At 39.7% G+C, this 16,192-nt stretch overlaps 1 protein-coding gene across 7 annotated transcripts in view; it reads right to left on the bottom strand.

Moving 5' to 3' along the window:
- Positions 1-16,192, bottom strand: part of FHIT (fragile histidine triad diadenosine triphosphatase) — a 1,353,587-nt gene that overhangs the window by 148,778 nt on the left and 1,188,617 nt on the right. The window contains exon 6 of one of the 7 annotated variants that reach the window (XM_070492767.1): positions 13,896-14,333. The exons of the other annotated variants lie outside the window; for them this stretch is intronic. Within the exon in view, the coding sequence (XP_070348868.1) occupies positions 14,295-14,333 (39 nt within the window). The 3' untranslated portion in view covers positions 13,896-14,294. Of the gene's footprint in view, positions 1-13,895; positions 14,334-16,192 lie in introns of those variants that run through there. 7 annotated transcript variants of the gene reach the window in all.

Raw genomic sequence — 16,192 nt, 5'->3', positions numbered from 1 at the left:
CTAAAGTCCTTACTGGAACTTAGAATGCCTTATACAGTCTGGCACCTGCCCACCTCTTCGCACTTCAAGCACAGTGACCACCTTGCTACTTAACCAACACGTCCAGTTCCTTTTTCCCTGAGAGCCTCTGCCCTGCCTGGAATGTTCTTCCTCCAGATTCTCACATGATTGGCTCTTGCACGTCCTTCAGGAAGCAGTTCAACGTCTCCTCATCAGAGACAGTGTGACTACACAGGATAAAGAACTGCCCTCTCCCTTCTTTATCCGTCACCTCACTTTGTTTTATCGTCTTCCGATTATGAGAACACAATGAGAGCCTGATCTTATTTGTTCAGTTATACTTGCATAGTGGCCCTTCCTCCCTCACTAGAGTGTCAGCAATGTGAAAGCAGGGAATCTGCTCTCTTCTTTGCTGTCTCTCAAGCACGGTGCCTGGCACAACATCAGGGGTCAACACACAGTTGCTGAATGAATAGATTTCTCAAGGGTGAATGAATAGATATGTAAATGAACTACTAAGAGGGAAAAAAATCCATCATCTGAAAGGAAATATGTGTGAACAGTCTCTTGCAAAAGAGTCTGCTAGAATTTCCAAATTAAACCCCAAATCTCATCCTTTGTTTAACTGAGATCAACTCAATGTAAGACTAATCATCAGAATAATAAAGAAAAGTGGTTAATGTGCATCAATCACCAAAGATAACTCAGAAATGAAATTAGCAGTTTGTTCATATGTCTCCCTCATTCTTTCCGTGAGCACTAAATTAAAGTTCATTCTATATTTTTAAATCTCTAACAAGCAAAGAGGCAATGAAATAATGAAATGAAAGTACAATGCAATAATTTAATAATGCTTAATATATAAACATAGCAATGATTTTGTAAGTTTCCAAATATGCTTTAGCAATGTGGATGGGCATGGTATAAAAATAAATTTAAGTCTCTTTTCCTTTTATAATTTTTGTTACTGTGAAAAAAATCATTAAAATATTTAATATTCACAGGCAGTATCTGAGACAAGAATACAAGTATGCCATCCCTTGCAGAGACCTGGAACATATACAAGTGTAATGTCGCTTTTTTAGGACCATGTGATATATTTGAATGCATGTTAGCTATAAAGAAAAGAAGCTAGAAATATGTTGGCAATGATTGGGAGAGTGGGTGGATGATGGCGTATTGAATCAAGCAGAGTCAAGGTTGAGAGAACACTGCTGAATTGCCACACATACCTCCTCTCGCTCTGCCTCCCGTCTACCTTTTCAACTCCAGTTGTTATTACTCCTCCAACACCCAAAAACTTGCACTGTTCTGAACCTATTAGATTCTTGGGGCATCTGTGCCTTTACTGACACCATAATTCAGTGCAGAACTTTTTATAGTGACAAAATGATCTAATTCCGCACTCTCTAATGTGGTAGCCCCTAACCACATGTGGCCACTGAGCACCTAAAATGTGGTTTGTGCAACTGAGGAACCAAATGTTTAATTTTAATGAATTTAAATATAAATAGCTACATGAGGCAAGTGGCTAACATATTGCACAGCACAGGCCTAGTGGCTTCCTTTACTCCCTCCCACATTGGTCTACTCATCCTTGAAGAGTCAACTCAAATGCCCCCTCCTCCAGAATGACCTTCTTGTTCCTGTTCCCTCTGTGGTGGGTGCATATACTTTGAGAACATCCATTTATCACATGCTATTATGATTGTTTCACGATCTTGATCCTCTCACTAGATGAGAAGGTCTTGAGGGCCGCAACTCTGTCTGGCTCATCTCTAAATCCTTAGTTGAGTTCTCGGCACACGAGAATTATTTGACAACTATTTGCTGGATGTTTAAGCGACACAGTGAAACCCTCTTTGGATGTGAACAAACACAAGCAGAGCTTTGCAGGAAAATTCCTCCCCAGGGAAGCTTTTACCGCCTTCGTACACGAAGTTGCAGACCGGACATGACCTTCAGATTTTGTATTATTGTGCCATGTGTATTTTTTTTATGGAAATTGTTTTCCAGTGTTAAAAACTAGGATTTCTTATATTTCCAGGAACCATTATTAGATGTGGCAGTTCCACATTCCTGCTTGGCAACAATGAAACAGAATGGAACGTGCAACTGCATCTTTTAGGTAATAAATACAACCTACAGATTTTGTTTTCTTACTCCGAGCCAACTTGAGTCATTTGTGGTCTGTCTTTCTTCTATAGGCATTTGATCTTATAACTTCAGACACCGAATCAAGAGACACTAAGTTCAGACACTGATCTCTTACTTACAATAGTAAAATAATAACAGTAAGAGCAAAAATAGCAACAACAGCAACAATAATAATGGCTGCTAGTATTTATTGAGCATCACGTGACAGGTATTCTATAGGCAATTAATCACACTATCAGAAGGAGTCTTCTAAATTATGTAATGACCTTGAAAATATTCTTAGCTTCATTTTATCCATGATAAGACAGACTCCAAAAGGTGACACTGAGAATCCGCAGGAAGTTCTATCCCCAGGTCTGACTGTCACCAGAGTCCTTGTAGCCATCACTCTATTATAAAGCCACATCCTTCCACGTTTTTCTGAGCCTGGGTTTAGACTTTGAGCATGTCACAACGGCGGACCTTGTGCAAGTGACATAACTTTTCTCTGTTTTGCTCCTCCACTAGCAATGAACTTCAGACATAGGAGCTAAAGCTGACATTACCTCCAGGGGCACATGTGGGCACATGAGACGTTGTAGGTGATTCACTGATCTTCTCAGACATTTTCACAAATGGAAAATGATCTCATCTGAGTAGGCAGATGGTTGGGAAGGCTGACACACCTGGAGTAGGGAGGCGTTAACCATTTAAAGGAAACAATGGCATTGTGACTTCAGCTAGCACCCAGCCTTGAGCATCAAGGAACCCTCACCTAGGGAGAGAATGTCTCAGTAAAGCAAAAATTCGGCTTCTTGAAGGTGGCTTGTAACTTTTTTGCCATTTAGGTGGCATCAAAAGGATGCAAGTCAAAGGAGAGTTTAAGAATCAGTAGTTGTAGGCCCAGTATTGTGCCAGGCCAGGAATTGGCAAATTTTTCTGTAAAGATCAGATAATAAATACTTTAGGCTTTGCAGGGCATTTGTAAACAAACAAGCATGACTGTGTTCCAATAAAACTTTATTTACAAAACCAGGCTCTGGTCCACAGGCCATAGTTTGCCAACTCCTGAGCTTGGTACCATGGAGGCAGAGCAGAGGCTCAGCAGGGTACATTGTACCTGCTCTTCACCATCATCTAGCATAATAACAGGGACAGTACAAGATGATGCCAACTGGATTCATCTCTCTACATAGTTCCTACCCTCTGAGGTAGACACACTGACGGTGATTTAAGCAACAGCCCCTCAGCGGCTCCAGTCTCAGACTATCCCCACAGGACATGAGAACAGTGAATCTCTGCTTTTTTCCAGTGAGTGGTTCCTCCAGCAACTGTGCAGGCTGGAGAGCACAGCAGGTGAGGCAACATAGCCCTTCAACTCCCTGACATATTAACACTTGGATTAAATCAAGTCAACAGACGACAGGCCTACAGTACCCAGGATGTTGCCACACAAGGATGCTTAGATTTATACATTTACACGAAACCAAATGCCTCGCCTTCCCTTGTACCCTCCTTGATTCCCCCCAGGGGCCACTGTCCACTTGTACTTGTACCACTCACTCCTTATCTACCCTGTTTACATCAAGACTAGAGGTGGATTCTGCCTTAGGCCAAATTGTTTGGAGCCTGTGAAGTCCTTCCACAGTGTGATGATCCTGAGGTTGGTTGCTTGACTTCCAAGTGTGTAATCAACATGATTCAAAGAAGGAAAAATTTACTTCCTCTGTTGTCTGTTCACCAATCCCTCACTGTCCTTATGCCTGTGGTTTTGTTCTCTTTTAAACCTGCTTTCCTCACAGTATTGTCTGCTCATTTCTATACTATCTTTTGAACTTTACTATACTAATATATTTTATTATCATTTTTACTCAACATTGTTTTACTTTTCAAGTAAGAACAGTGAAGAATATGAGTGAACACAGCATTGGGAAATATCCTGGGCTCAGAATCAGACACCCAGAGCTTCAGCCCTAGTCTGCCCTTGTGGTCTGTGGGACTCTCTGAGCAAATGAGTGAACATCTTTGAGCTTCAACTGCTTCAACTATGAAATAAAGGCAAGTATGCCAATCCCAGAAAAGTATTGCAAGGATCAAATGGGTTAAATGAGGAAGATTCTTCTTACAACTCAATAATAAAAGACATATAATCCAAATAAAAAGTGGGCACCGGATCCAAAAAGACATTTCTCCAAAGAAGTTATGCAAATGGCCAATAAGCATGTACAAAGATGTTCAGCATCATTAGTCACGTGGGATGGCTAATCCAATCAAAACCACAATGAGATACCACTTCACACCCACTAGGATAACTATAATCAAAAAGTTAGAAAATAACAAGTGCTAGTGAGGATGTGGAGAAATTGGAGCCTTCATACACTGCTAGCGGGAATGTACAGTGTAGGTGCTTTGGAAAACAGTCTGGCACTACCTTAAAAGGTTAAACATAGAGATCCCATATGATCCAGCAATTCCACTCCTAGGTATACACTCAAGAGAAATGAAAATGTGTATCCACACAAACACCTACTCATGAATAGCAGCATTCATAAGCAGCACTATTCATAAACAACTAAAAACAACCAAAATGTCCATCAACTGATGAACAGATAAACAAAATGTGGTATAGCCATATAATGGAATATTATTTGGCAATTAAAAGAAATGAAATGCTGACTCATGGTACATGACATATGAACCTTAAAAATAAGATGCTAATTGAAAGAAGCCAGTCACAAAGGACCATAACGTTCAATGTAATTTAGGTAAAATGTCCACAATAGGTAATTCATAGAGACAGAAAATATATTAGTAGTTGCCAGGAACTTGGGGAAGGAAGGTACAGGGAGTGACTGCTATTGGGAATGAGGTTTCTTTTGGGGGTGATAACATGTTCTGAAATTAAATAGCAGTGACAGTTGCATGCTCTGTGAATACACTCAAAACCAATGAATTGTGCATTTTAAATTGGTGAACTATATGGTACTTTAGTTATATCTGAATAAAGCTGTTATTTAAAAAATGTGGGAGGTTCCTACCATAGTGCTTGGCACATAGTAAGAACTAAAAATGATCACTATTATTATCATTAACCCACCTGGGCATCAGTTTCTCCATTTTTAAAATGCAGTAGATTATTCTGGAGCCTTTCAACTTTGTTATTCCGAGAATCTAAAGCTAAAACGTATGTGTGATGAGGTCTAGAGAAGGAAGATTATTGTGGACTGGAGTAGTCAGGAAATCCCTCTAGAAGTTTTCAAAGGCCAAGAGTGGATGCAAGGGATTTCAGAAGTACTGTAAGTAGCAACCCAAAAGCACAAAATTGGGAAAGATTTGGTTCTCTATTGGACCCATAAGGAAGGCCGTTTGATTAAGCAAACGGTTCATGAATGCAAAGGATAAGTTAGATGAGGAGGCAAAATTAGATTTCAAAGGTCCTTGAAAGTGTAGGTCAAGAAGTTTGGACTCCCGCCAGCATTGGAATATTGGGATTTGAATTTAAGGAAAACTAACCTGCCAGTTTATGGGGTATAAATAGGGGTGGCTGGAAGAGAGTCCAGGAGGTACCAGCTGGTGTGGGCCTAAAGAAAGAGGATAAGATTGAGAATAGAAAAGAAACGGTACAAAATAATGGCTGCTTCATCATCATAAAGGTGACAGTGTAGAAGGTATAATATCCCACCCTCTTTTCTCAACACCTAACAAAACTAACAATAACAACCACAAAATAACGGTGAAAACCAGGAGAAATTTACCAGTAACCTCTAAATAGAGAATCAAGTAAAAACCCATGCCACAGGATTTAAAAGAGGCAATCAATAAGAAAAGGAAAGCAGGGAGGAAAGGAGGGAGGGAGGGAGAGAAAAAAACAAGTAGAAGATGATTTGAGGGTGATTTGGAGTTGCATCAAAATGTCCCGTCCAACCTTCAGAAGAAGTTTGGGGAAAGAATATGAGTTGACAAAATTATGCGATTTCTCTCTAATTTCACCCACAATCGAGAGAGAAGTAGACTAAGGATATGACTTGGCAGCTTTGCAAAAGCCCCAGAAAACCCCTGGAAAGCAGAATCCCAGGACTTCTGCCCAGCCAAGAGTAGGAATAACTATGAGAGGTGTTTGGCAGCAAACTAGAACTTGGTGAATGATAGTATACATAAGATGAAATTCAAGAATGAGCTGGAGATGAACAAAGTTTTCTGGCCTGGATTATTCAGAACGGGAGTGCCAACAGTAGGGATGATTGGAAGAGGGGGCATTTTATGGGAGAAGAGATGCATTCTATTTTCAGATGCATGAAGTCTGAGCAACTTATCTCTTGAATTTGGATGTCTGGATCAATCTAACTGAGAGCCTTCCAAGCAGCAAGCCTTTAATAGGTGTGTGTGGGATGAACGAGGTGACAGTATATAAAATGTTAATTGAAGATGAAAAACTGATGCATCTGTAAACTCAGACATTTTTAAAAAATCACTTTTTTTCAACCACTCTGCAATCAACCAGTTCTGTGATTCTTTAAAAATTTTAAATTTCAAACTGTCTTTTAGATATTACAGAGCCATAGTATGAGTCATCTTGCACTTTAAAAATAATCAAGTATATTAGAGAATAGGGAAATTGAATATGTGACTTCCTCCAATTATAGACAGGACAAAAAAATACAATTCTTACAACTTATTTAAAAGTCATTTAACACTTCAAAAAGATTTAAGATAAGTAAGTTTCAAGATAATCGTTTCCTATACCATGATGATATTATATAATCATCAAACATCAGAAATCAAGTTAATTCATAAATAAACTTAAAAGTGCAAATACCAAGCCAGTCCTGATGGCCTAGTGGTTAAAGTTCAGTGCACTCTGCTTCTGTGGCCCGGGTCCAGGTCTCTCGGGCATAGAACCACACCACTTGTCTGTCAGTAGCCATGCTGTGGCAGTGGCTCGCATAGAAGAACTAGAAGGACTTACAACTAGGATATGCAACTATGTACTGAGGTTTTGGGGAGAAAAAAAAAGAGGAAGATTGGCAACAGATGTTAGCTCAGGGTGAATCTTTCCTAGTGAAAAAAAAAAAAGGGCAAATACTAATGCTTTGTGGAACTGTATGACCAGTTTTCTGAAAGCTACTGTGAGACTCTGGAACTGGACTTGTAGTTAAAAAGAGAGAGATTCAACCACTGGATGTGTTCAATCATGGGCTCCCTAATGAAGCCCATGAATATTTCCTTTACAAAAGGCCCCATCCTCGGACCTTGAGGGTATTATGTTGAGTGAAATAAGCCAGATAGAGAAAGACGAACTCTGTATGACTCCACTCACAGGTGGAAGTTAATATATAGACAAAGAGAACTGATTGGTGGTTACCAGGGGAAAGGGGGGTGGGGGGAGGGCACAAAGGGTGAAGTGGTGTACCTACAACATGACTAACAATAATGTACAACTGAAATCTCACAAGGTTGTAAACTATCATAATCTTAATAAAAAGAAAAACAAAAGGCCCCATCCTCTTCTTTGCATATTCTGACATTGTGTGTCGCTGACATTTGCTCTATGTGAGGTTAACTGAACTGTCGAATGCTCTCAGGTGGAGAGAGCTGGGTCTTGAGTAGACACAGTGAGCCTTGAGGATGGAAACGCATTCTGTGTGTTTGTGTGTAAATATGTGTGTGTAAACATGTCTATGTATGTATGCCTACATGTACGTGTACAAAACCTCTTGCACAAAATCAGTCTTACTAATTTCCTAGACTTTCAGAACATTTTTGTCTCTACCTCAAGTTGGATGCTCTTAACCTGGGACTTAAAAAAATCCTAATATTAAATGCAAATCTTTAAGGTATCTGTGTAAATATTTCTAAAATTTTCTTAGCTAGGGAGTTTCCCGCTTTTAGCAGCATTCTCAAAGGGCTTTGTAACTCAAAATGGATCAAGAACCACAGCATGTGGGGCCCCTAAAAATTGCAAACACTGAAAGTTTATTCAGTGAATCTGCATGAGATGAAGAGCCAAATTCATAGCGCTTCTTGAGATTGTTTCCGGGAAGTCCCAGTCACTCAGGGGTGGGGTCACAGCTGTGTTTCAATTGCCTGCATGATTTCCCCTCCCTATTATTTTCATATCCAACTAATTATTCTCTTACTATTTTCATCCACGAAATAAAATTCCAAAGGTATAACAATCAGTCTTAGCACCACGGCCCCTCCTCCTTTCGACAGAGAAGATTGTTGTCACTTTGAAAACTGTAAATAGCACTCAAGATGATATTTAATTTTAAGTTTGTGCCAACATTTAGTGGAAATGTCTACGTTTTGAAATGGTAGGGAACTCACATCCCATCTGCCGTGTTTTCATTTTATCTCCCCTTCTCACTGAATTTTAAAAGTCAACTGCAGTGTCAATATCCTTTCCGCTATGCTAATGTGGCCTCCATGTAGAAATCAAAGGGAGGGAGTCCTCAGGGCAAGTAGTTCTTTCTCAATTGAACTAGTTAGTGTCATGGAATCACAAAGTATCAGAGCTGCACATGTGCTTAGAGGTGACCGAGATGAGATGAATGCCTCTCAGTTTGAGGATAGGGAAACTGAGCCCCAGACAAAGGGAGCTGACCGAAGTCTCATTAGCCATAGAGCCAGGACATGAGCCTCTACAGGAGGGAAGGTGGTCACTTCCTTCCCTGAATTTGAGGGCTCTTTGTCAGAGCACACTGCCCCATGGTACTTAGATTTCTACTCTCTCCATAGTTATTGTTGCTCGGTTCTTATCCATATGAGGCAAGTTGACATTTCAAAGTAATCACTGGTGTGCCATTTCCCTCCTGACCCTCTCCTGACTAAATGGAAGTGCATCTACTGCTTAGTAGTAGTCTCCTGCCCTCACCAACTTAGCTTCTGAGGGCAAAAGGCACGGCCCCCGTGTGAGAGAGAAACGATTCACACAGGGATAAGGAGGCTGAATAGCTCTACCTACCCATCCCCAGACTTGAAAAAAGAGTTTCAAACTGGAGAAGGGACAGAGCTGAGAGAGAGAGAGCATGAGAAGGCACACTAAGCAATGTGCTCTACCCCTGCCCTTCCCCTCAACCCCAGGCTCAATCCAGAGGCTTGGAGATACATTAGTTTGATATTTTCTGCTATAACAAATTTCCACAAATTCAGTTGCTTAAAACAACACAAATTTATTGTCTTACAGTTCTGGAGATCAGAAGTCCAAAATGGGCTCGGTTGGCTACAATCAGGTGTTGGCAGGGCTGCATTCTTTTCCGGAGGCTCTGGGGAAATATCTGTGTTCTTGCCTTTTCCAGCTTTAGAGGCTGCCTGCATTCCTTGGCTCATGGCCCACGTCCATCTTCAAGGCCAGCAACGGCCAGTGGAGTCTTTCTCATGCTGCGTCTGTCTGACACTGACTCCTCTGCCTCTCTCTTCCACATTCAAGGACCCTTGTGATTATATTTGGTCCACTGAGATAATCGGGATAATCTTCCTATCTTAAAGTTAGCTGGTTAGCAACTTTAATTCCATCTGCTAGCTTACTTCTTCTTTGTCATGTAACATATTTACAGGTTCTGGAGATTCAGAGGTAGATGCCCTTGGGAGGCAATTATTCTGCCTTTCACAGGTGATTTGCTGGAAACCTTCCCTTTGGATTTGGCAATCCAAGAGTAGAGTGGACTCGCACTCTGCTTTTCCCATCTAGAACTCTGGTAGTACACAGCTCTGCCAAGAGAGGGATGAAAGGTTGTGATGATAACATGAGTGTCTGTCAGGGAATCCTTAATCTCCTGCAGACCTCGGGAAAGTGGAAAAACAGAAAGACTTTTCTGCGTCCATAAGAATGCTACAAAGCTGGTAAGGGGCACAGAATAAGTGTCCTTCATGTGCTATGACCAGAGGCCACGTCAGGACCATGGACACCCCAGGGATGCAAGTTGCCAATGATCACCATTCCCCAAAGGATGATTTCCCTTGTTATGGGTGTCAGCACGGATCACAGATACACCTAAGGACCAGGCAAGGCAGATTACTTGGACAACAGATGCCAAAGAAACAACAGTCAAAGACCACTGCCCACTCCACACGACATGTGGCTAATAATGGTGCCAGGGAGCAGAACGATGAACCAAGAGGTTGTAAATCAGAACGGGGCTGAATTATGGGGGCTGAACTGATGGAGAAAGCACTGAACTTGCTGAGCAGAACCTGGCCCTGGGCTAATGAAGCAATTTGCTATCACAGCCAGAAATTAAACTGAACTTTGGGAATAAAGAGTATTTCAATTTCATATAGTCAAGTTGGTGATTGTGAAATTAATAACTGTAACACAGGCTACTCAAATGAACCTCAGACATAGTAAGAGAGGCCGTGGTGATTGAAAAGAACCCTGAGACAAGACAACATGGATGGAGAACACGAGCCTGCAGAGTATCTCTTCAGTATGATCAACCATTTTAATGTGTCCTTCCCTCTGCCTCTCAGCAGGAACTCGGGGAAATGTTGTCCTGGAGAATATTTTTTCCTAACAAACCAGAGAGTGGAAACCCCCAAAAGGCCATTTCTCTGGGTATTTCAATTTAAGTGGTAGGTCATATACAAGTATTTCGCATGAGGTCTTTACCAAAACTAAAGTCAATTTCTTTCACTACATTCATCAACCAGCTACCAGTAAATGTTAGTCTCTGCCGATGATTGAAAAAGAACATAGAATGTCTACTTTTAAAAAATGACCCGTAATGTTTTCTTTAAATTACAGAATTATTGTGCATTCCTTATATAAACTTTGGGAAATGCAAAAGAGTATGAAGAAAGAGGCAGAGTGATCTATGATTCCATTATCCAGCCACAATCCCTTTTAATTACTAGGCTCAGGCACTTCCATTCTGTTTGGTCTATATGCCATTCTTTTCATTCAATATGATACCCTAATATTTTATATCATTAAAATTATTTTAAAACATTCACTCATATATATGAATATATTCCATTAAAATATATTCCTCTGTCATTTGGCATTTAAATTATTTCCCAGGTAGAGATTTTTCAAGTTAAATAGATGTTATATAAGTTTTATAGACATATATTTGAGGTAATTTGGAAACTATGATATAGATAACATTTTTGAGCCTAGAGGGGGATAAAATAGAAATACCTATTATTCTCTTGGCAGAGTGTTAACACAATTCCAAAATATGAAGGGGCATGAGGATTGTTCTATCTTGTATTGGTCTATCTTAGAGAGTGCTAGTGGGGGCTCTCAGTGGCCATTTTTTAAACTAATTTCAGATAGATTCCAGAAATGAGCATAAGGTCCAGAGCTGGACTTTGTGATTTGATTCTGCAGTTACCAGCAAAGTCCCACTGTACCTCTAGACTAAGGCCTTATATTCCAGCTTTAAAATCCCACTCTTTGCTCATCAGCTTCTGCTAGTTTAAAAAATACTCACTTTTTTTTTTTTAAGATTTTATTTTTTCCTTTTTCTCCCCAAAGCCCCCTGGTACATAGTTGTATATTCTTAGTTGTGGGTCCTTCCAGTTGTGGCATGTGGGATGCCGCCTCAGCATGGCTGGATGAACGGCGCCATGTCTGCGCCCAGGATCTGAACCAACAAAACACTGGGCCGCCTGCAGCAGAGCGCACAAACTTAACCACTCGGCCACGGGGCCGGCCCCTAAAAAATACTTTCTCATCTCTTGGAAGTTAAAAATGTGAACTACTGTTGTTATAATTAAGGTACAGGTTCTTCCCTGAGAGGAGGTTTTGTCAGGAAGGAAGGTAGTACCCAAAAAAGGGGAGAAATTGCACTGAAAAAGGAAAGCCATAGGGCTGAGGGAATGGGAGAACTAGGGTCTGAATTTAGAGGGCTGGGGATTCAGCCCAACACACATCTCTGGAGACCCTAGTCCATTAGATAGCAGAATTTATTGGGTGTGAGGAGGTAGAAAGGACAAAGGCGATTAAGACACCTCTGGGAGTTCACAGAAGCAGCAGAGTGAAAGAGAATACAGACTCTGAGCCAGATAGGCTGAATATGAATTCCAGGTCTGTTTCTTACTCTCTCTGTGATCTCAGAAAAGTTACCAGGTCTTTCTGGGCCTCAGTTTTCTTATGATCCAGTGGAGGTAAACATAACTCACTGCCCCAACTTGTATGTCATTGGCTGTGTTAAATTCATCAGCATGCAGGTGTCATAATCACACCATATCCTCCCTCTCTATTTGACACTATCACCGACTGAAGAGAATCTTTTCTCTAATCTCTCTTAAGAAGTCTAATTCAGCCTTATACCAGATCTCTAAAAGATGAAACCCCCCCCCCCCGCAAGCTCCTCATTCTCTTGATTTTAAGATGAGATCTGAAAGAAGAAAATATCCCAGTGACCCAGGGAAGGATGTAAATGGTAGACACATCATGTGGACGGAAAGTAGTTTAAGAAAATAAATTAGGTTGCTTATTTCAGGTTTCTAAAAATAAATTTAGCCTTACTCTTCACATCAATCGATAATGGCCAAGATTACCAGAGAAGCCAAGTGGAAGTTCATACATGGATCTGACTCAACTGTACGAATTCCTCTTTAATAACTCTGAAGAGTTTTCTAAGAAGAACCAAAATTCTTTTAAAGGAAAAAGAAGATGCTGGAGCAAGGCTGCATTTCAGTGCAAAGGGAATATTCTACGAGTTCCTTAGTTACTGCTAATGTAAGAAGGATTTCCAACAGGTACTGTTGCAGCTGGCCTAGAAGATATTTATGTTCCATTGAGAGTTGTAAGCAAGGACTATTTCTTTTCGAGAAAAAAAAAAGGAAGCAATTTTCTTTTCAATATTTTAGTATGTTATCATGACATGAATACACTATAAGGCATGCAAAAGTATTTAAGAGGTTCAGTGCACAAAACGAGCTCAGAAAGGATGACCTTGGGAATTGTAGAAGCTTGGCTGGAGCATGTTGATGACTTCCTTGCGTTTTTTTTAAAAAAAAACTATAAAAAGGAATTGCTGGGGACTAGTGGGTTGTATCCTAAAAGCAGAGAAAATATCTAACTTTGGAAAATGCCAATTTCCTACACTCTGTCTTACATGCTTAATTAGCAGCGGTATGTCCAGGACCCATAGATTTTAGCAGAAATTTAGGACGTGGGGTGTGTGTGTCTATGTGAATGTCTGTGAGGCTTAACAGGATCTGGAAACTGGACGTCACAGTCTCTAAGAAAATAGTTTACCTCACTGTCTTTGAATTTGCCATAAAAATGAAGGATAATATTTCACTCAGACCAAAGAGAAGAGTGATGGAAATAGAAAGGCTTTGTAGTCAAACAGACTGGTATAAACAAGCTTTGCCAAGAGCTGGTTATAAAGTCCTGAGACAGACACTTACCCACTGTGAGGTTTAGCTTCAAATGAATGGTGTTAACAATACCTACCCTGCAAGGTTTATGAAGATTAAAGCAATGTATGTTAGCACCTAGCACAGAGTCCAGCCCATTGTGGATTCTCATTAAATGACAATAATAATCTTATTCTATTACTTTTTTATTAGTCCTCTCCCTAGGAACAAAGATTAAGAACTAGAATTGTTTATTATTGTTAACTTAAATCAAGAAGCCCAATGATATTAGATTTTTTTCTCCTCATTTCAAATATGGGAAACATGAGAGATATTAAGATTTAAATTGCAAGCTCAACATTAAGGCCCTTGTAATAGATTACTGTATTCACCAGATATGTAGAATTTAGAGCTATGTAGGTATAGCAGACTTTTCTAGATTTTCTTGATTAGAAAGAAAATCTGGCATCTCTCAACTTGCTCCTCTAAATCTGTGGGGTCATCATCTCCAAAAGGAGTCACTTATCGGTAAGCTAAAGCAATTTGAAAGTCTTGAAATAAAATAATGTCAGACTTTCTTTCCAGAAGAGATTTCCTCATTGTATTTGAATGTCAGAATAGCGTGGGCTGTGTACTTTTGGCAGCTTAAAAGTTTCATGTGCTCACAAATTATTGAGCTGCTGTGTCTCTGAAGGCTGCTGGCCCACAGGCAAACACGCTGACAGTCATAGGTGATGACACTGTATGATCTCCGCTTGATGGGTTCCTGGGAGTTGGAAAACCTCCTGGGTCTCCAGAGAAGGTGGCCTCTGGCCAGTCACCTGCTCCAGCTTCTGACTCCTCACTCATTCCCACCAACTCCTTAGAATGCTCTCTGACATGCCCTTAGGAAAATAATAACAACAATAATAATGTTAATAATTATACAAATCATGATAGTTAACATTTTTTGAGCATTAACTCCTACCAGGATTTTTCTAGGGTTCATGTGTAATAACTCATTTAATTCTCACAGCAGCCTCATCATAATTCCTACTTCACAGAGGAGGAAATTGAGATATGGAGAAGATGGGCAACTAGTTCAAGGACATAAAGCTGATACTGAACACCAAGTAATCTGGATCCAGAGTCCCAGTCTTAACCCCTAAATGATATTGCCTCAAAAGGTCATTTAATGGGTTTCTTTCCAAAACTGGATCAAGAAGTTTCAGCCACCTGAATAATACTTCATTGGGCCACCCATGGAAGAGCAATGGTCTACAAAACAATGATCAAAATGGTGGCTTGTCTGCCCTCTAAAATCCATGAATTATTTTGTGAGTATCTCTGGTGTAATTAGTAGCAAAAATATAGAAAATAAAAGTAAACTCTGTGTGGAGGGATCCATGACTGAGGTCATTTTGTTTTTTAAACTTCAACAAATTCTGTGATCAGGGATGATAGAACCTAATTCAATTGTTTGATGACACAGCTCCTGTGTTATCTTATGCTTTTCAGGGCCAGGAAAAATAAATTACTGTCATCTTGATTTGTAGGGCTAAATCTAGAAAAAATTGAGAGATTTTGCATCAATAAAAATTATGCTTTATGTAAACTAATGAAGCTGTTTGGATTTAAAGAAAGTCTGGCACTACACTGTTCAATTTGGTAGCCACTAGCCACATGCAGCCAGTCTGACTTGAGATATGTTGGAAATGTAAAATACACATTGGATTTGGAAGTCTTACACAAAAAGAGTATGTAAATATCTCAATACTTTTTATATCGGTTACATGTTGAAATAATAATTTTTGGCACTACTGAGTTAAAAATTATATCATTAAAATTAGTTTTACCTATTTCTTTTCACTTGTTTTAATGTGGCTGCTAAAACATTTTTAATTACATATGTAACTCACATTATATTTCTATTGGGCAGTTCTATTCTAAAACATAATGTACAAAGTACAGGTTGGGGACATTGATGATAGACGTCACCTGATGGTAACAGAAGTACAACCACATTTTGGGTGTACAAGCTGGGATTCCAAATGCCACACTGTTTCCAGGGCTGTATGTGCCTTCTTTGAAGCAGGCAACTTGGAGGCCTTATTGTTCTTGTCTGCTGGCAAGTGGCATATGAAAGTTTCAAAGAACGAGCCTTGCTCCAAGCTAAGGGGTAATGGAATTTATTTATAAAAGTTATTTAAAATAAGTCTATTAGTCTTTTGTCTAATTAACGGCAGATGATAATTGAAAAGCAAAAACATTTCAAATGCTTTGGCGCTTTAAAATTATATGTTAGTTTTTATCTACCTTTCCCCCCTAATTCTTGCCTATTTTGCTTTTCTTCTTTAAAAGAGAGATCAAGTCAAATGTTTGGGGGCTTTTCTCTTTGAGGCCATTATAATTTATATTGATAGAAAAGTGTCAATGCTTAATTCATATCTCTTTTCTTCTTGCTGTGTTTCTCCATTTCTGCTCATAATTTATTTCTCCTACAACTTTTTTCCAATCCCTATTCCCCACACTCCCTAAATAAAACTGATCAGAAAAGTATCTTATGTGAGATCTTGCTAGTTTGCTTTAGTGGGTCACAGGACCCAAATTTACCAACACTTTTTGGATACTCCTCTTAAGTGACTGTTTATTAATAATTATGTCAAGAACCTTGAATATAAATCTAATTAAGATTTTTTAAAATACACAAATGGCCCAGTCTTCAAGTACTGATGTTAACTGAGGCGTGACTGCAGTCACTGTG

Source organism: Equus asinus, chromosome 21 (assembly GCF_041296235.1).
Source record: "Equus asinus isolate D_3611 breed Donkey chromosome 21, EquAss-T2T_v2, whole genome shotgun sequence".
NCBI lineage: Eukaryota > Metazoa > Chordata > Mammalia > Perissodactyla > Equidae > Equus > Equus asinus.
Note: the sequence above shows the minus strand (reverse complement) of the source record. Positions and strands in the feature narration are given on the sequence as shown.